This window comes from Primulina eburnea, chromosome 1 (assembly GCF_022965805.1).
Source record: "Primulina eburnea isolate SZY01 chromosome 1, ASM2296580v1, whole genome shotgun sequence".
Taxonomy (NCBI): domain Eukaryota; kingdom Viridiplantae; phylum Streptophyta; class Magnoliopsida; order Lamiales; family Gesneriaceae; genus Primulina; species Primulina eburnea.
In genome coordinates this window covers 11,595,038-11,615,910 of record NC_133101.1, presented here as the reverse complement: position 1 = coordinate 11,615,910, position 20,873 = coordinate 11,595,038, and the positions used below count along the sequence as shown (strand labels likewise).

The following is a 20,873-nucleotide window of genomic DNA, read 5'->3' as shown; positions in this document are numbered from 1 at the left end:
AATAGAAGAAATCGACCAATTAATAACTTAGCAAGAGATACGTTTGGAAAGTTCGAATTGGGAGGAGAACTTTCAACAAACTTTCATTACTCGTTCATCATCCACAAATGTTATATATAAGTGTGGCAAGAAAAAAAATATCAAAATCTGATGATCTGAACGAGAGTTTGATATTTTGAATGCTACACTCTCGCAAATTGCTAATGTGATGGATATCACTGAACAGAGCAAATGTCGTTGTCAAAAGGTATACATTAAATTGAAAAAATTGAATGGAATTGATAAAAATTTCATTTTTGCAACAAATGATTTCCTGAAGTCAAATCCAACTGCGACGGATTTTTTCTTGAGACTTCCACATGATGACTGCCTTTGTTGGCTGTCATGGAAAATGGACAATTCATCTTTAAGATTTAATAATGACTTGATTTGATAGAATAAAAAATAGGATGTAATTCCTGGTTAGATTCAATGTGGAATTTATAAATTTTTTATTTTGGATATTTTATCCTTAAGATTTACTCTAGTTGTACGGAGATTGAACAATTTTTTATTCAATAATAATAATTTGTTTTCTATTTATAAAATTATGATGTAGTTGAATATTTAATTTTGAAATAATTTATTTTGTTGAATTTAAATTTGAATATTTAGATTTTATGTTTGAATATTTTATTTTAATAATTTATTTTGTTTTCACTAACAATAGTTAATTATTTATACAAAAGTTTATGTAATTTGTATAACACAAATATCTAGCTGAAATTTTATATGAAAATATATGATAATAAGTTTTTGGTTTTTTAATTATGTGAATAATATGATTTAAAAATGATTTAGATCAAAAGTTCCTTTAATAAAATTTTAAATTTTCAAATTCAATTCTTTTTTTCCCCAAACAAAAAATAGATTTCTAAATACCATTTTAAAATTTCAAACCAAACACCAAATAAAATTCTAAATCCATGATTTCAAATCCAATTCTTTCCGTAGATCCAAATCCCATTTTTAAGCATCCAAACATACCGTGAAAGTGCCACAGATACACATCAGGCCGACCATCGCACATATATACATCCGTATTCTTTTTGTAATATTCCCTACATGAACATGATAACATAAAATTTCCATTAATGTATCACAATATACAGGAAAAAGTGAAGAAGAACGAGAAACAATGCATCAACATATCCCATATACACAAACTTATGCTGTTCATATCTTGGTTCTCGTGGTGGGAAATTTTTTTCCCTCCAACATGTCGACCACGTCGGACATCGTGGGTCGTTCATGGGCTTCTCGCGTACATAGAATACCGACTTGGATGCAACGCAGTGCTTCGTCCACATCGAAGTGAATTGATTTATCTGCCAAATTTAGTATTTTCCCGTCCTCCCACGGCCTCCATCCCTGTAAAAAAAAGTCAATAAACTCAACTTCTATGTTCTAAGCCAGCCGAGTTGATCTGGTTTTTGGGGATGAATGCACGAAACGAAAAGCAAAACATGACACTTACAAAGCCAAGCATAGGTGCGTCCTCTCCATCTTCACGACGAAGATCAATATTTCGCTTGCCACTCACAATCTCCAAGACAGAAATTCCAAAGGTGTACACGTCTGCTGTAGTTGACAATCCACCACCCATCATGTATTCTGGGGCGATGTACCCACTGCACATTTATAACACACGTCACAAAAAAGCCAAACCACACCATGGTTCATCGACAAGGCCGTCGTCGCAGAGGTTACTGTTTAAGTTCCATGGATATTTCACATAAAGGGCAGGGTGATTGCCGAGGATTTTCTTAAAAAATCAAGAATTTAATAACTTACGGTGTCCCAGCTACTGCTGTTGACAAAAAAGATCGATCTTCTTGCAAGGACATAGCCAGGCCAAAGTCGGAAATTCTAGGATTCATCTGGCTGTCTAGCAAAATATTGGATGGCTTAGGATCTCTATGGATTATCCGTTCTCCTAAATCTTGATGAAGATACCGAAGTCCTCTAGCAATTCCCATGATGATCTTCAACCTGTAATTCCACTGAAGTTGGATTCTTCGTGCTTCATCTATATATGTGTAGAAATCATTTCAAAACAGAGTGGATCAGTTTTTCTTCAATACAAAAGAGAGTATTAAACGGGAACAAGAACATGAGATCACCAACCAAAAATAAAAGCATCCAGCCCGCCATTTTCCATGAACTCATATACTAGAATCCTCTCTTCACCATCATCGCAATACCCAAGTAGTTTAATAATGTTAATGTGCTTGAGATTATGAAGCAAACGAATCTCATTTTCGAATTGAATGAGGCCCCTTGCAGAATGTGTCGAAAGCCTTTTAACTGCAACTGTCTCTCCTGAAGGTAGCACAGCCTACACATGGCAATAACTATGAAGTTCAGTGGAAATATTCAGAAATTTTACTTGGCCGATCTATCTTGCAAAATGGAGCAAAAACAGTTCAGACGGCCTGTCTAGAAAAGTTCACCTTGTAAACTGAACCGAATCCACCTTGTCCAATCTTATATGATTGGGCGAACTGATTGGTTGCCGATGCGATGATGTTCCAATCAAACTTGTGCAATCCGGCTCCTGCTTTCATTAAGTAAATCTAATTAGTACGATTCACACTAAACCTTGTGTTCCTTTAAAGCGATTCTCAAATATTTTACACACTAAGAATAAACGCTTTCAATTATCAGAACGTTAGCAGAACAATAAAATAAATCATGAGCATTTTTTTATTCTTTTCTAAATTTACTGCTTCATATCAAATTATACCTGGTATTGGTAATTTCTTTATCTTTGGGGACTTAAATCTGTTCATAAATGCCTTCAATGACTGTCGAAACAATGGCCTATATGCTGGGGTGTTTCTCTGGTTTCCTTCAGATGAAGGGTAACCATTATCCATGTCCCGGGTAGATTGTGCTCTTGGAAGAGGTGTGGATACTCTACTTGGGGAGGACAATGTTAATTGCCAACTGTGAAAAACATTTGCTGCATCATTGTGGCCAGGTCGTACTCTTCCATGAGAGATCATAGTTTGCACGCTAGTGGAGGACGACGTTGGTCGCCTACTGGCAAGGTCATTGGCTTCACCATTGCGGCTAGTTTTTTTTCTTGGATGAGGGGTAATAGTTTGCTCACTAGAAAAGGTCGATGTTAGTGGCCCACTGACTAATACATTGGCTCCATCATTGCGGCGAGTTTGTTCTCTGGGATGAGAGCTTATAGTTTGCCCATTAGAGGAGGATGATGTTCGTCGCCCATTAACTAATGTGTTGGCTTCATCATGATGAGGAGCAACACTTGTTATCTCATTTGATGTCAAAGATCTTGGGGTCTCCTGCTGCTCAAGTGCTATCTCTAGTTGTACCACAACTTGAGCCAATGTTGGCCGCTTCTTTGGCTCATCATCCAAGCATCGTCCAACAACCTGTACAAATGTTTTCAAGCTATCTGGTAAAATTTCCCCTCTCAGACTTGAAGCTACAATCAGATCAACTTCTCCTTTACTGATCTTGTCCCGAGCCCACTTTGTTAGATTATGCGCATCCATTGAAATGCTTTGGTCTAATACCGGTCTCCCACACAATACTTCCAATAACACCACACCAAAGGCATATACATCACTTTTTCTTGTTAACTTACCCGTGCTAAGGTAACTCGGGTCAATATATCCAAATGTTCCCTTAACTTTTGTGCTAGCATGGCTCTTTCCATTGCTTTTGTCTTCATGTTTGACCAGACCCAAATCAGAAATCTTAGCCGTAAAGTTTCCATCTAGCAAAATGTTTGAAACCTTGACATCCCGGTGTATGACTCCATGTCCTGTGTGAAGATAATCTAGTCCTCGACAAGCTCCAATACATATGTCAAGACGTTGCTTCCAGGAGAGAGAAGACGAGTTATTACCATTTCTTTCAAGCTTGTAAAGGTGGTCCGCCAAATTTCCATTGGGCATATAGCTGTAAACAAGAATCATTTCCCCGTGATCAGTGCAGTAGCCAATCAAAGAGACTAGATTAACATGTCGGAGCTCAGAAAGTGTTTCAACCTCTGCCAAAAACTCACTTGCCCCTTGCTTAGAGCTTGATTTTAATCGCTTTATGGCGACAGTGTCTCTCCCACCATCGATTAGGCATTTGTAAACTTTTCCATATCCACCCTTTCCAATTACAAGTGCATCACTGAAATCGCTGGTACCCAACTGTATTTCGTTCAATGAAAATCGACGACATGATCGTCCGGCCCTATCTGATAGCTTGCTTTCCTCTGTTGATAGCTTGCTTTCCTCCTTTGTGTTAGATTGCAAAACTCCTCTCAGCTTATAAGAAGTGATATTTACCAGAAAAACCATAGCTATTGCAACAGGTTGGAATAATACTTCCACGAGCGATATTGAGAGCAAAGATTGGATAGTCCAGGATGGTGAGACCCTTGTAAATGGCAGGGGATTTGGGCAATCAAGACAATTGTCAAGGTTGCTCAGTTTGAATATTTCAAATCCCGCAAAGAATCCACTCCCATTAATAAATTCATCATATGATTGGAGGGAGAGATCACGTTTACCTTCTTCTTTTCCTCCTCTCATTATAACTATAAAGTCCCTATGGTTATGCTCGAGGAAAACTATGTTATCCGTTTCTTGGAATATGTCAATATTCGTGCAAGCAACTATTTCATTGATGAGGACTTTGAAAATCAGTTTGCCATTCTCAATCATCTTGAGTCCTCCATTGGAGAATTGAAGCCTTACCAAATACCTGAATCCCACATGTACCGGTATTTTCCGGTTCAGAACTCTGGTCTTTTCTTTCGGAGCCATTCCAAATATGTCGCTGAAATCGTCATCCGGTGAGGCAGAATCCCCGCTGAACTTTTCCCGGTGAACCATTTCTAGTGCAGTGCCATTATCAATGTAGAACAGCTGAGACTCATGCCCAATCACTCGTGCCCCAATATTTCCACCATGAAAGTAAGAATGCTCCGCAGTCACTGGGATTATCTCAATCCCATTAATGAAAGCATAAGCATCCTTCAACCGACTCGTCACAGGGGAGAAACTAATGTTTAGTAGTTGATTTTCTTCAACATTTAAACAATATTCCTTAGTAAAGTAACTCAGACCAAGAGCCTCACTGGTCAGCGAAGCACTAAAGTTACCAAGTAAGACAAAAGGTCCGGCTACAACATCGAACAAGTCCGTCCGTGTTTCGAACCCTTTATACGCAGTAGGATTAAAGTGAAGGCGGATAAACTTCTGACCTGGGTTGAGAAGAAACGAGTAGGAGAAAGCTGAACCAGAGATTCTTGCGGCTTTATAAGGAGCCTGATCATCAGAAATCGAGACACTTGAGATGGTCGATGTACCCTTTAACTGTAGCGAGTAATTCAACTTGGGGTGCTCATCTCCTATCCACTTCCTGCCATTTCTGACCGCGGAAACTCCATTCGAGCCACAGCTTATCGAAACATCACCCGTGATCATGTAAAGCGCGGGATCTTCGATACAGTCCGTGGAACCGATGGAGAAGCATATAAACAGCAGCAGATAAATCGAACAACAGCAGTCTTTCACGTTTCGATTCATGATTTAGGATCCGCAAAACGAAAAGTTCGAATTTAACTCCCATTGTTCACGAATTAATTGGTTATTCGTCTGATGCGGGTAACTTCGTCTCATTTTCCAGAAATCAAAAGTAGTCATGGAAAATTCCATCCACCTTCACGGTCACGCGTTTTCACTTTTCATGACAAAATACAAAGAGTCCACGCGATTTTCCAATTCTTTCACATGCGGGTTTTTTTTAAAAATAATTTAATTTTTAAAATTAAATTCAAAAATAATTTTAAAAAACAAATGCAAAAATACTTCAATCTGTGCTTCGTAAGCACGGACGATGCTCCACGTCCGCGCGACGGAATATTTATCAAAACCGTCGCTAAAAAACCAGGTTGAATAGTAGAGGTTTTTGAAAAAACTTATTTCGCGATGAATTTTTGTCTTTTTTTTCTCTGTCTTCACTACAACAAAAATGGTTTTTCGCAGAGCACAAATTCTTTTTCCGCAGTGATACCCCATGGAAGACAGGCCCATCAAGGGCCCCTTTATGGAAGGCAGGCCCATCACGGGCCCTATCATCCCTAGCTCATCTATAGCCCAAGTGGAAAACAAGCCCATCAAGAACCCAGGTATTCTCCTATAAATATCAGGTTTGAGCGTATGTTTATTCATTCACTATATTGCTTTCAGCAGCACCCTTACCTGCTCCCCCCATATATTCTCAGTCTCTGACTTGAGCGTCGGAGGGGCTACGCCTGGACACCCTCTTGGCCCCCTCCTAACGGTCTTATTTGTGATTTCAGGCCCAGGGTAATTTTGCAGCCCGTGTCTGAATTAGTGACGCTTGCGTTGATCGGACCCTAAATTTCCCGTGAGTATCACTTGGCGCCGTCTGTGGAAAGTTTTGAGTTAAGACGTAGAAATGGTAGGGAAGAGAGGGAGTGGAAGAGCCGCCTCAGCATCATCGCGTCCTCGAAGGGGACCCGAACTGTAATGCCCGCGATTTAATTACTGTAATCAGACGTTGATTAATTGTCAGAATTGTGATTAGCGAATATCACAGGAGCTAAATAAGACGTGAGAGAAGAAGCCGGGCGTCGTTGCATTGTGAGCTAAGATTTTTGTACAGAACTGTTGGCGTCCGAGCGGTAGAAAAGCGCCGCCCGAGCGCCAATGCATCACAAGACTAGGATTTGGACAGAGGATCTGGCGCCCGAGCGGTAGTGTATGACCGCCCGAGCGCCAGTGTTCAATAAGGTGAAAATTGGACAGAACGTCTGGCGCCCGAGCAGTAGCTTTTGACCGCCCGAGCGCCAGGGGATGGCAAGATGAGTAACCGGGCAGAAGTTTCGGCGCCCGGGCGGTAATTCTTGACCGCCCGAGCGCCGCCTGAAAGTGGTGAAAAGATGACACGTATCTTTACATGCAACGTGTGAATATATATGCATACAAACCTTCATTCAGAGATAAGGAAAGAAAGGAAGATCGAGAAAAGCTTCAGAAAAGTAGTGAAAAATCTTTACGCCTTTTGTGAGAAATCCGTCCGTCCGAATTAGAATCTGACTTCAGTACTAAGTTCCTATCGACGCAGGCTACAACTGGACGTAAGTTTTATTACGTTTAGACATGATTTGAATTTATGATATTGTCAGAATTGAATATGAATCAGATATGATGTTTCTGCTACAGTAGACATTGTATAATTGAAGTCAGATTAAAGAATAGACTGGTTATACAATTGTTATGATTTTCAGAGTTGAATTAATTGAGATTTGATATCAGAGTTGTGTTCTTACTGATTTCAAGTGTACAAATATTGAGATTATGAATTGTACTGGTATTGATTATGAATTCTGGTACTATATCTGTGATGTTGAGATTGACAGAGATATCAAGACTGTATTGTTATGCCGTCGAAACATCAGTTGATTTAGATTGATCAGATTAAGTATTGATCAGATTCAGTAGTAAATTTGATTGTATCATGATATCGTTGATATGAATTAGATCGTACCTTGTTCAGATATGGATCAGATTATATACTGATTTGAGTATTGATCAGAACAGGTTTGAATTGAATTATATACTGATATTGTATTTATGCAATTGTCATTGCCAGACTGGGTATGGACAGATTGGAATACAAGACTTCGTCTTCGTCAGACCGGGAAGACAAAGGTATAATTCATGATTTGTTTTGGGAAGACACGACTCAAATTAGATCAAATTTGAGTTTCCCAACAAAATCACATACTAGAATTGTTGTTTATCTTTTGATATGCTTTTGATTTGTTTAAAGATTTATATTCAAATCTCTTAACAGAATAATGCTTTGTTTATAGATTTATATTCAAGCATTTAAGATAGAAAGTCATTTGGCAGAACCGCCAAACTAGACGTTCGGTCGTATCGACGCTTCGGATCAGATTCACTCCGATTGTAGACATTCGATACAGACAGGACCGAAGTCTAGGAATAAGACATACAGTCACCCCGATTGGGAGGGTAGGTGACAGCCATTGATGTCTTATTCACACCGGGATCCCTAGAGTTAGAGTCGAGTCAAGATATGAATTGATTTGAGTTGCATACTTATTTTATTTTGGTTTCAGAGATTATGGAATCTATTGTTATTGCATGATTATTTTGATTTGGTTTCATAGACTATGAAACCTATTGTTATTGATTTTATGCATGATAGTATGCTTTATGATTTATATTGTGTACATGCATGTCTATCATGTTTTATACTGGGATTTATTCTCACCGGAGTATCCGGCTGTTGTCTTCTTTTGTATGTGTGCATGACAACAAGTGGGACAAGATCGGGGTCAAAAAGATGATGAGAGAAGACGAGTTTAGCGTGGTGACTCCGGACTTATTGTAGATTTGGTTTAGCACTTGAAATTTATTAGTTGAACCTTAGACTAGTTTGAATAATTGTTGTACAGGATTGTACTTTTATACTGATATGTATTTTAATTAGATTCCATTACGTTCCGCACCTACATGATAAAAAGAAAAATTTTTAGACCCTGTTTATTTTAATTGATAATTAAATCCCAAAGATGATTAAGAAAAAGATTAGCGTCCGGGTCCCCACACGAACCGTCTCTTGTTGAGGCGAGGCAGGAACAACCCCGGCCGGAGACGAGAACTGAACAACCTCGTCAAGAGACCAGGGCCGAGCAACCCCGCCCTAATGAAAATGTGGGGAACTTGACCCTGGAGCAGTTAGGCCAATTCATCACTCGGACAGTGGATGAGGCTATGAAGAGGAACCAAGAATCTATGTTAGTGGAAGAGCAGGCCGCTCGCCAGGAGCGGGAGGAAAATGTTGAAGTCCACCAGAGCAAGGTTGAAGAGACGCATCCCCTCCCAAGTGGAGAGATTAGTGAGATGGGGGAGATGTGGAAGGAGATACGGAGGTTGAGAGACCAGGTAGGAAGCAGGGCGTCGTTACCTAAGAAAGGAAGTACTTTTTCACTAGCCATCCTGGAAGAAGAGCTCCCTCCGGATTTCCGACAGTCAAACGTTGGAGAATATGACGGACATACAGACCCCGAAGAACACTTGGGGAGATTTGAGAATGCGGCTCTGTTGCACCAATATTCAGATGGGGTCAGGTGCAGGGTGTTTCTGGGCACGTTGGTGAGGTCAGCCCAACAATGGTTTAATACCCTGCAGCCCAACTCCATACAGTCTTTTGAAGATTTTGCTACAGCTTTCTTGCACCGATTTGCCAGTAGCAAAAGGCACCAGAAGAATTATCTGAGTCTGTTTGTGATGAAACAACAAGAGGCTGAAACTTTGCGAGAATTTGTCCAGCGTTTCAACAATGCAGCATTGGAAATACCATCGGCTACCCCTGACATCATGATAAGTGCCTTTACCCAATGGCTAAGGGAGGGAGAATTCTTCAAATCGCTGGTCAAGAAACCTCCGTCGAGCTATGATGACTTGTTAGTTCGGGCGGAAAAATATGTAAACTTGGAAGATGCCCAACAGTACAGAAAGATGGAAAACCGACCCGGAGGGAGTAGGGGGAGGGAGCCGAGAGAGGCGGTAAGAAGAGAGGTGCAGGTGAGAGGGAGGAGGGCAGAACCAGAAGTAGAGGATAATTCTCATCACATGTTCCTATGAATAGGAGTCGGGATAAGGTGATGGAGGTGAGGGAGTCAGGAGAGAGGGGGGAGAAGTCGCAGAGGGTTGAGAGCAGTGCTCGACCTCCGCCGCGGGGTAGACAAGAAGGGTTCTCGTCTGGGAGTGAGCTGAGATCTCGCCCGTCTTCTAGGCGGGGTCGAGGCCCTCCATGGATACATCCGAGGATTGAAGAGCCGAGGAGAGAGGGTCGAGGTCAGGATGTCCCTCGGGAGCCCACTGAACCGAGGGGGAGAACGAATGAAGATAATCACCCTACGAGAGAAATTATTCATATGATCTCGGGGGGTGCTACTGATGGGGATTCCGGGCGAGCGCGGAAGGCGCATGGGAGGAGGTTGGAGAATTTTGAAATATCGAGGAGCGCAAACTTACCCCATGATCCTGTCATCAGTTTTGGGCCAGAGGATCTCCGAGGCATTGTGGCTCCTCGTAACGATGCCTTGGTAGTGACGGCCACCGTTGCCAATTATGATGTGGCACGAATCTTTATTGATAATGGAAGCTCTGTTAATATCCTGTTCAAGAGTACTCTGGATCAGATGAAGGTGGAGGATTTGAGTTTGAGCCAATCTCCACCCCTCTATATGGGTTCGCAGAACATGCCATCCCGCCGCTGGGTCAAATTGTCCTTCCTTTATCTTTGGGACATGAGCCTCGGCGGGTGACCAAGATGACGACTTTTACTGTGGTGGACACCCCATCCGCTTACAATGGAATTCTGGGGCGACCAGCCCTAAAGGATTTCAGAGCTGTAGCGTCCACGTATCATAAAAAGTTGAAGTTTCCTGTGGGAAGGGAGGTTGGAATCTTATGTGGGGACCAGAAAGTCGCTCGTCGGTGTTATGAGGGAATAGTGAAAGAAGTGGGGAAGAGGGCACGTGTGGAGGTCAATATGTTTAGAAGGGGGCGAAGCGGGTTCCCTGTGGTAAGGAGGGAGGTTCATGAGGTGATGGATGAGAAGCCGGAGATCGTGACGTTGGGGCCTGACAAGAAAACTCTAAGAATAGCCCCTGACCTTGACCCAGAGGTAAGGGAAAAACTTATTACTTTTTTACAAGCTAATCTCAACAAGTTCGCTTGGTCAGCCCAAGAGCTCACAGGGACAAGTCCAGATGTAGCAGAACATCGGTTAAACATCTTACCGAATTCTCGTCCCATGAAACAGAAGAAAAGACACTTCGGGCCCGAGAAAGATATAGTTATAAAAAAGGAGGTGGGAGAGTTGCTCAGTGCTGGGCACATTCGAGAGGTACAATTTCCTACTTGGCTCTCGAATGTCGTTCTTGTTCCGAAAAGTTCAGGAAAATGGAGGATGTGTGTGGACTTCAGAGATCTCAACAAGGCATGTCCTAAAGATTGTTATCCCTTGCCGCGGATAGATCAGTTGGTGGACTCCACAGCCGGACATCAGTATTTGTGTATGCTGGATGCTTATCAGGGGTACCATCAAATCCCCTTAGCAGTGGAGGATCAAGATAAAGTGAGTTTCATCACCTCTGAAGGAACTTTCTGTTACGTGGTCATGCCCTTCGGACTCAAAAATGCCGGAGCCACGTATCAGTGGTTGATGGATAAAGTCTTTTCTAAACAGGTGGGGAGAAATGTGGAAGTGTATGTGGATGACATCATGGTAAAGTCTAAGGATTCAGCCCTACTCATACCTGACTTAGTGGAGACCTTTTCCACCCTCAGGTCCTATGGGCTGAAGTTGAACCCTCAGAAGTGTATATTTGGGGTGAAGAGTGGGAAGTTTCTGGGTTATATGGTGACGGAGAGGGGAATTGAGGCTAACCCTGAGAAAGTTCAAGCTATCCAAAATATGGTCTCTCCTCAGGGGCCCAAAGATGTTCAGCAGTTGACAGGGAGGATTGCTGTGCTGGCACGTTTTATCTCGAGAGCCGCCCATAGAAGTTTACCTTTTTTCCGGACCCTGCGAAAGGCGAAAAAATTTGAGTGGAGATCGGATTGCGAGAAGTCTTTCACAGAACTGAAGGAGTACCTTGTCGAGCTTCCTGTTCTAGCCAAATCGGCAGCGGGGGAGCCTTTGTGGGTATATTTATCTGCCACTGAAGGGGCCGTGAGTTCGGTCCTTGTCAAGCTTGATGGATCAGTTCAACAGCTGGTGTACTATGTTTCGCATGCACTCAAAGGGGTAGAAATCCGATACTCGGGGTTGGAAAAATTGGCTTTGGCGTTGGTAATGACAGCCAGACGCTTGAGGCCTTACTTCTTATCTCATCCAATTGTGGTGCTCACTAACCGTCCATTAGGCAGAATCCTAACTCATTCGGATATGTCTGGCCATTTGATCAAGTGGACTACTGAGCTAGGAGAGTATGACATTCAGTATGAGCCGAGAACATCCATTAAAGCACAAGCCTTAGCCGATTTTCTGGCTGAGACCGTGCATCTTGAAAATGAAGACCCTTGGAAAGTGTATGTTGATGTTTCATCTTCTAAGGATGGAAGTGGGGTGGGGGTAGTATTGATTTCGCCGGCCGGGGAGGAAGTGAAGTTAGCAGTTAGGTTGGATTTTCGAGCATCCAACAATGAGGCAGAATATAAGGCTGTGTTGGCAGGACTTTGAGCAGCCAGAAACGTGGGGGCTACCCGAGTACTTATCTTTTCTGACTCAAAATTGGTGGCTCAGTAAATGAAGGGAATGTATGATGTGAAAGATGAGAAACTTATTGAGTATGCTCGAGAAGTGGACAGAGTTAGAGAGAAGTTCACAGAGATTACATTTGAACAGATCCCAAGGAAAGAAAATGAAAAGGCGGATACTCTAGCCAAAATGGCTGGAACAATGGGAAGTTGGAAGACTAGAGATGTGGTATTTCAAGTTGAACTCACCCCTCAAACGAGTTCGCCCGCAGTTGAACAGGAGGAGGAGGATTGGAGAACCGCTATAATTGACTACTTGAAGGAGAGAAAACTTCCTGCGGACCCCAGGGAGGCTCGTAAGTTGAAGGTAAAGTGTTCGCGCTATGTAATGGTTGGGGAGGTGTTGTTTAGAACATCTTTTGCAGGGCCGCTTCTTCGGTGTTTGAGTTACCAAGAGGCCGATTATGTGCTCCGAGAAGTTCATGAGGGATGTTGCGGAAATCATCTGGGGGCTTATGCATTGGCGAGGAAGGTGCTGCTCGCCGGTTATTCTTGGCCCTCAGTGCTGCATGATGCTCAAGAGTTATTGATGTCTTGTGATAGTTGCCAACGGCATGCGCGGTTGAATCACCGGCCGGCCGTGATGATGAAGGCTGTCATGGCCGCATGTCCTTTTGACCAGTGGGGAATGGATATTGTAGGACCTTTTCCTATAGCTCCTGCTCAGAAAAAATTTCTACTGGTGGCAGTTGATTATTTTTCAAAGTGGGTGGAAGCAGAGCCTTTGGCCAGAATCACTGAGAATGACGTCCTGAAATTCTTGTGGAAGAATATAGTATGCAGGTACGGGGTATCTAGGAGGCTGATATCCGATAATGGGAGACAGTTCCAAGGGGCCAAAATCGAAGCTTGGTGTAAAGAGATGAAGATCCAACAGGTCTTTACCTCTGTAGCTTACCCGCAGAGTAATGGCCAGGCGGAGGTGACTAATCGGACGCTAGTGCAGGGTCTTAAAGTTCGACTGGGCAAAGCCAAGGGCAATTGGGTGGATGAGCTACCAAGTGTTTTATGGGCATATAGAACCACTCCGAGAGAAGGAACCAAAGAAACTCCTTTCAGTTTTGTCTACGGTAATGAAGCAGTGCTCCCGACTGAGATCGGGTTGGAATCGGCGAGGGTGATGTTTTATGACGAGGACAATAGTACGAGACGCGCTACTGACCTTGATCTGTTGGAAGGAAAGAGAGAGTCTGCCAGCATTCAACTGGAAGCTTATAAGAACCGGATTGCACAGTCTTATAATCGGAGAGTCGTGCAGAGAAACTTTCAGGTGGGTGATTTGGTCCTGAGGAAGGTGCAAGAAGAGCACAGGCGAAAATTGGACCCAAAGTGGGAGGGTCCCTTCAAGGTGGTCGAGAGGTTGAGCTCTGGAGCCTATTACTTAAAGAATGCGCAAGGCAAAGCTTTGAAGAGGCCTTGGAATGCTTATCACCTTAGGAAGTATTATTCTTGATTCTGTCATTGATGCATTTTATTTTCTGAATTTTCTTGTGTAATCCATTGGAATTCAATAAAATCAAGTTCTTCTTTTAGTTCATGAATGCTGTTGTATCGTGAGAGTGATAAAATGATTTTATTTTCCTACTAAGGCATCGCCTAGTAGAGGAGCAGCGTGAAAAATTTTATTTTCCTCCTAAGGCATCGCCTAGTAGAGGAGCAGCGTGAAAAATTTTATTTTCCTACTAAGACATCGCCTAGTAGAGGAGCAGCGTGAAAAATTTTATTTTTCTACTAAGGCATCGCCTAGTAGAGGAGCAGCGTGAAAAAATTTTATTTTTCTCCTAAGGCATCGCCTAGTAGAGGAGCAGCGTGAAAATTTTATTTTCCTACTAAGGCATCGCCTAGTAGAGGAGCGGCGTGAAAAATTTTATTTTCCTCCTAAGGCATCGCCTAGTAGAGGAGCAGCGTGAAAATTTTTATTTTCCTACTAAGGCATCGCCTAGTAGAGGAGCAGCGTGAAAAATTTTATTTTCCTCCTAAGGCGTCGCCTAGTAGAGGAGCAGAGGGAGGAAGAAAAAAATTTATTATAAGAGAGAGTCTGACCTTGATCTGTTGGAAGGAAAGAGAGAGTCTGCCAGCATTCAACTGGAAGCTTATAAGAACCGGATTGCACAGTCTTATAATCGGAGAGTCGTGCAGAGAAACTTTCAGGTGGGTGATTTGGTCCTGAGGAAGGTGCAAGAAGAGCACAGGCGAAAATTGGACCCAAAGTGGGAGGGTCCCTTCAAGGTGGTCGAGAGGTTGAGCTCTGGAGCCTATTACTTAAAGAATGCGCAAGGCAAAGCTTTGAAGAGGCCTTGGAATGCTTATCACCTTAGGAAGTATTATTCTTGATTCTGTCATTGATGCATTTTATTTTCTGAATTTTCTTGTGTAATCCATTGGAATTCAATAAAATCAAGTTCTTCCTTTTAGTTCATGAATGCTGTTGTATCGTGAGAGTGATAAAATGATTTTATTTTCCTACTAAGGCATCGCCTAGTAGAGGAGCAGCGTGAAAAATTTTATTTTCCTCCTAAGGCATCGCCTAGTAGAGGAGCAGCGTGAAAAATTTTATTTTCCTACTAAGACATCGCCAAGTAGAGGAGCAGCGTGAAAAATTTTATTTTTCTACTAAGGCATCGCCTAGTAGAGGAGCAGCGTGAAAAAATTTTATTTTTCTCCTAAGGCATCGCCTAGTAGAGGAGCAGCGTGAAAAATTTTATTTTCCTCCTAAGGCATCGCCTAGTAGAGGAGCAGCGTGAAAATTTTTATTTTCCTACTAAGGCATCGCCTAGTAGAGGAGCAGCGTGAAATATTTTATTTTCCTCCTAAGGCGTCGCCTAGTAGAGGAGCAGAGTGAGGAGCAGAGGGCGGAGGTGGTACATTTCTATTTTCCTGCTAAGGTGTCACCTAGCAGAGGAGTTAGAGGGGGGAGGTGGTCGATTTTTATTTTCCTGCTAAGGTGTCACCTAGCAGAGGAGTTAGAGGGAGAGATGGTGAATTTCTATTTTCCTGTTGAGGTGTCACCTAGCAGAGGAGTTAGAGGGGGGAGGTGGTCGATTTCTATTTTCCTGCTAAGGTGTCACCTATCAGAGGAGTTAGAGGGAGAGATGGTGAATTTCTATTTTCCTGCTAAGGTGTGACCTAGCAGAGGAGTTAGAAGGTGATGGTGTTGATTTTTATTTTCCTGCTAAGGTATGACCTAGCAGAGGAGTTAGAGGGTGATGGTGTTAATTTCTATTTTCCTGCAAGGTGTCACCTAGCAAAGGAGTTAGAGGGAGAGATGGTGAATTTCTATTTTCCTGCTAAGGTGTCACCTAGCAGAGGAGTTAGAGGGGGGAGGTGGTCGATTTTTATTTTCCTGCTAAGGTGTCACCTAGCAGAGGAGTTAGAGGGAGAGATGGTGAATTTCTATTTTCCTGCTAAGGTATCACCTAGCAGAGGAGTTAGAGGGGGAGGTGGTCGATTTTTATTTTCCTGCTAAGGTGTCACCTAGCAGAAGAGTTAGAGGGTGGGGATGATGAATTTCTATTTTCCTGCTAAGGTGTCACCTAGCAGAGGAGATAGGGGGGAAGGTGTTGATTTTTATTTTCCTGCTAAGATGTCACCTAGCAGAGGAGTTAGAGGTGGGAGTTGGTCGATTTTTATTTTTCTGCTAAGGTGTCACCTAGCAGAGGAGTTAAAGGGGGGAGGTGGTCGATTTTTATTTTCCTGCTAAGGTGTCACCTAGCAAAAGAGTTAGAGGGTGGGGATGGTGAATTTCTATTTTCCTGCTAATGTGTCACCTAGCAGAGGAGTTAGGGGGGGAGGTGTTGATTTTTATTTTCCTGCTAAAGTATGATCTAGCAGAGGAGTTAGAGGGTGATGATTTTATTTTCCCTAACAGGTTAATAATATCAGAGACAAACTCGTGAGAAGCAGTAAATTCAAATGCAAAATACTCAAGGTTGCATAAATAAAACGAGTTCGTACATGCCAAAAGCGTGCAAAAGAAAGTAACCAAATGTAAACATCGAAAAAGTCGCATAATCCTATAGAAAATAAAACAATGCAGAAAATAACATAAATAAAGGAGCTCAATCTAAGAATCGGGGGGGAGACTCGATATGAAGCTCTCGAAGTCGATGAAGTCAGTAGGGGCGCCTGGCGGAGGATAGCCCTGAGCATGGAAAAGGCCGACTGAACCCTCGAAACCCACCCCCAGGTAGTGAAAAGCTTTCGGGCCACAGATCTCGACAAATTCTTCGGATTTGAGAAATTCCTCTTTGAAGGAGGAGACTTCTGCAACATGTCGTGCCTTGGCGTCTTTAAGCTCAGCCTGTGAGTTCTTTAATTCTTTCTTCAGCTTCTGGATCTCTTTAGCTTGATCCTCTATCAGCCGCTGAGAGTCCTGCTTCTGTTTTGAGAGCTCGCCGCACTGGATCTGGGACTCCGACAATTGAGCTTGGGACTCCGAAAGCTCCTCGGCATGCGACACTTTCATCTCATCAATAGTAGCTTGGAGCTGTTCGCGGAGAGCTTGAACCTCGCGTAATTCTTGACAAGAGTCAGATCGAGCGGCGTGAGCGCGCTCAGCCAACTCCCCGACGTACATCATGCCCTGCATAAGTAGACAAGGGTGAAAAGACGACAAGAAGATCAACTGTATATTAAACATCAATCTAAAGGTTATAAGGAGAAGTATACCTCGATGACACTGCTGCATGTCCGGCAGAGGAGGTCTGACCACCCCAGTGAACCCATGAACGCTGCATCGGCGTCAGAAGGAAGCTGATACATTATTTTCTGAGCCAGATGAGTAGGACCCCGCCCCACGATGGCCGAATCCGAAGTGTATAGAGGATGCACCGCCGATTCAAGGAGAGGCCCCTCATCGGGCTCGGACCCCTCTAGAGAAGAGACCGATACGACAGAAATCTCAGAAATATTGCGCTTGCGATGCTGAGGGGCTAACGGGCTAAGATCAGTGGATGCCTTTTGCTTACCAGACGGAGGAGGGGACTTGGCGCGAGGAGGTGGAGAGGAGGCTCGCTTTGAGGCGGAGGAGGAGGAGCATGCCTTCTTCTTCTTCGCAGCAGTAGGGGAGCTAGGGGAGCTAGCAGGCTTCTTCGCGGTAGTATAACAGGAACCTGTTTTCTTTTTCTCAGCAGCAGAACAATCTCCATTTGGGCCCATTGTGACTGCCGGGGTAATGGACTTCTGGGAAGCTGATGAGGAACCCCCGGCCTTTGTCTTGGAAAGCTCACGGAGAAATAGGGCGTTCATTACTCTAGTACCTGCAAGCAGAGACAATGAACCAAATGAGAATGTTCTCAAGTAACATAATAAACAAAAGAAAAACAAGAAGTATGGACAGATGAGAATATCTACCAGCATTCTCCTTCAGCTTAATTTTAGCGGGACTTAACCCGGCATGACATAGGAGATCCTCAGATAGAAGTTTGGGAATGTTAAAGCATCGATCTCCTAGTATACTCATTATATGCAGGTACTCCTCATCTTTCTTATAACTCTTGGAAAGTTTGGGTTTAGTGAAGACAGGGTACCAATCGGTAAAGCAAGTCAATTCTTTGGGTGGCTGTACAAAGAAGAAGTATTTTTTCCAGTCCTTCACATGACTGGGGGCCCCATCGAACAGTTTGTGGCTAGACCGGGAGGTTACATAGAAAGGTCCATCTTTTTACCTGGACAAAACTAAGAAGTAGGAAAAAGTGGTGCAATTCAAAGGGAGGCCTAGAGCCCTGAATAACACAGCGAAGCAGCTTATCAAACGGAAGGCGTTCGGCGTGAGTAAACCTAAGTGCACCTGATAGTACTTGCTTAATTCTTGAAAGAAATCACACAGGGGGAAACGAAGGCCGGCATCAAAATGATGCTGAAAAAAGGTATAATAGCCCATAGGGGCTAGATAAGGTCGGTCCTTTGGGCCAGGAATGATGATCTGATGGGAGGAAGGAATGTGCCACAAAGTCCTAAGTTTCGACTCACTACCAGAAAGAATGTGGGATGACAAGTGACCATACCATAAGTTATCTGCCTCAGATATGTTCATTTGTTGGGTCACGTGACGAACTTCCTTACCCGGACGACTATGAACGGTGACTTCCTCCTCAGGAGGATCAAGGGTAAAATAGTGATCAGCTAGGGAAGTCCTACCCTGGCTAGACTTGCTGGACCTGCTAGACTTGCTGGACTCGCTAGACTCGCTAAACCTCTCAGAACCACTCGAAGAACTAGACTCAGAATCGGAATCGGAAGAAAACATAAGTGCTAAGGATAATCAAACAGCAAGAGGAGAGAACTGACCCGGATGGGACGAGGAAAAAAGTGTTCAAGAGATAAGACCACAAGAGCGAGCAGGTGAGGGGCGCGCGCTGGGGCGTGGCACGCTCGTGCGGGGCTAGAGATGCACCGGGCAAGCGTGCAGCTGGGCCGTGGCGTGGTGGGCGATCTGCTGTGGCGCGGTGGGCGAGCTGCTGTAGCGTGCTGGGCGAGCTGCTGTGGGCGAGGACGAGCTGGTGAGGGGCGAGCTCGGCAGGTGGGCCGGGCGAGTGTATGGGCGTGGCGAAGTGCGTTCGGGGGCGAGCATGCAGAGGCGAGCCCGCGTGTCGAGGCGAGCCCGTGTGTCTAGGCGAGAGGGCGAAGGCGGCGTGGGCAGAATAGGAGATTGTGATTTGATTTGATATCTTTCCAGAATAGGATTGCGATTTGATTGCGGATGATAGTTTCTGAAAAAATTATGGCGGCGTTGCCCCCACACCCCCACGACCTGACCGGGCAGGTCGATCCCCGTAATTTTCGCAGCGGCAACATAGTTCGTTAACGGCAAACGAAATGAATTTTTCTAATATGGTACGTCCTCATCGCCGATAAACCAAAGATAACACAACTAATCTTTGAACCTACGATTCAGTTCGACTTGGGAGGGGGAGACTGGTGATACCCCATGGAAGACAGGCCCATCAAGGGCCCCATTATGGAAGATAGGCCCATCACGGGCCCCATCATCCCTGGCTCATCCATAGCCCAAGTGGAAAACAAGCCCATCAAGGGCCTAGGTATTCTCCTATAAATACCAGGTTTGAGCGTATGTTTATTCATTCACTATATTGCTTTCAGCAGCACCCTTAGCTGCTCCCCCATATATCCTCAGTCTCTGACTTGAGCGTCGGAGGGGCTACGCCAGGACACCCTCCTGGCCCCCTCCTAACGGTCTTATTTGTGATTTCAGGCCCATGGTAATTTTGCAGCCCGTGTCTGGATTAGTGACGCTTGCGTGGATCGGACCCTAAATTTCCCGTGAGTATCACGCAGCGAATATTGCATGCTGCAAAGATGCAAGCCGTTGAAAGTTCAAGATTATCCGCTGCGTACATGTGCACGCTGTTAATACAATTATCCGCAGCGTGCATATATACAATTATCTGTAGCGTGCAATGTACGATGTTAATGAATATACCAAAATTTCGGAATAGCGACTGTTTTGAAACCGTCGCTAAAATGAGCGACGGTTTATTCCATTTTAGCGACGCTTCATAAACCGTCGCTAAAATAACCGTCGCTGATTCAATTTTAGCGACGGTTTTGATATATATTCTGTTGCTAAATATTTCGTCGCGCGGCATGGACGGTGCTCCACGTGAGCAGCGTCCGCGCTTCGTAAGCGTGGATTGGGGTATTTTTGCATACCTTTTTTTTTAAAATTATTTTTGAAATTTATTTTAAAAATTAAATTATTTTTAAAAAAAACCCTTCACATGCTCGTTGCATTCAACTGAATATTGAATAATATTAGTAGCCGGCGCAGCCAGAAATTTTATATCAATTAATTTATAACCATTAGATTTTTGCAAGGTTCTAAAAAGTGTGAAGCACTCCGAAACGCGGATATCGAGCTCCAAGCTTTTCAAGCTTAAGCGAAATTAGCACATGTTTAAACGTGAAAAAGCGTTTTTTATTTTTATTATAATTGTAATTATCTCAAACCAATAAATAGATAAAATAATAATTATCTAGAGAGGACACCAACTTTTTTTTTAAAATTTACCCTTATATGATATTAATATTACACTTTTGTTTTTTTTAAAATTTCAACACACACTTTTATTTTTATTTTTATTTTATTTCAACCATTCAAATATCAATTTAGTCCCTCCATAATTTGTCAAATTTTACTTTAGTCAATTGATAATGATAAAAAAGATTGTACACGCATCGCGTGCGCAAAGTAACTAGTGATAAATTAAGTCTGATGCATTAATTCTCATATTTATAAAAACATAAAAATCTCAAAATTGCAATATTTATTTGTTTTTGCAACTAGACTACATTAAAAAATACTAAATATTTGTCAAATCATTATCAGACATGCTTAATCATAATTAAAATTAAAAAATAAATATCTAAAATATAAACCTAATTTATTATTTTAAAATAAAAGACATACCTTCAAAATAAAAAATTTAAAAATAAATAGATGCGATTAATTGT

The 20,873-nt window shown here is 43.0% G+C and overlaps 2 protein-coding genes across 2 annotated transcripts; both read right to left on the bottom strand.

Moving 5' to 3' along the window:
• Positions 1-1,049: 1,049 nt before the first annotated feature.
• On the bottom strand, positions 1,050-5,783 carry LOC140827728 (putative receptor-like protein kinase At5g39000). Its single transcript, XM_073190524.1, has 6 exons — positions 2,786-5,783; positions 2,493-2,596; positions 2,167-2,377; positions 1,834-2,068; positions 1,517-1,670; positions 1,050-1,410 (listed from the first exon to the last, which is right to left on the bottom strand). Exons 1-6 carry the CDS (start codon positions 5,598-5,600, stop codon positions 1,216-1,218), a joined length of 3,714 nt encoding a protein of 1,237 aa, XP_073046625.1. The 5' UTR covers positions 5,601-5,783; the 3' UTR covers positions 1,050-1,215.
• A 10,420-nt stretch (positions 5,784-16,203) lies between these two features.
• On the bottom strand, positions 16,204-18,837 carry LOC140811372 (uncharacterized). Its single transcript, XM_073169217.1, has 3 exons — positions 17,754-18,837; positions 17,070-17,659; positions 16,204-16,983 (listed from the first exon to the last, which is right to left on the bottom strand). The coding sequence occupies exons 1-3, from the start codon at positions 17,860-17,862 to the stop codon at positions 16,465-16,467; spliced, it is 1,218 nt and encodes a 405-aa protein (XP_073025318.1). The 5' UTR covers positions 17,863-18,837; the 3' UTR covers positions 16,204-16,464.
• Positions 18,838-20,873: the final 2,036 nt, after the last annotated feature.

What these genes read in the sequence shown, in the direction of transcription:
- LOC140811372 (XM_073169217.1), bottom strand. Translation starts at nt 17,862, where the DNA reads ATGAGTATACTAGGAGATCGATGCTTTAACATTCCCAAACTTCTATCT. An exon ending in TAAGCTGAAGGAGAATGCTG is followed by an intron (nt 17,660 to 17,753) that starts GTAGATATTCTC and finishes CTCTGCTTGCAG; the next exon opens with GTACTAGAGTAATGAACGCC. An exon ending in CATGCAGCAGTGTCATCGAG is followed by an intron (nt 16,984 to 17,069) that starts GTATACTTCTCC and finishes CTACTTATGCAG; the next exon opens with GGCATGATGTACGTCGGGGA.
- LOC140827728 (XM_073190524.1), bottom strand. Translation starts at nt 5,600, where the DNA reads ATGAATCGAAACGTGAAAGACTGCTGTTGTTCGATTTATCTGCTGCTG. An exon ending in AAAGAAATTACCAATACCAG is followed by an intron (nt 2,597 to 2,785) that starts GTATAATTTGAT and finishes TAATGAAAGCAG; the next exon opens with GAGCCGGATTGCACAAGTTT. An exon ending in GCTGGATGCTTTTATTTTTG is followed by an intron (nt 2,069 to 2,166) that starts GTTGGTGATCTC and finishes ACACATATATAG; the next exon opens with ATGAAGCACGAAGAATCCAA.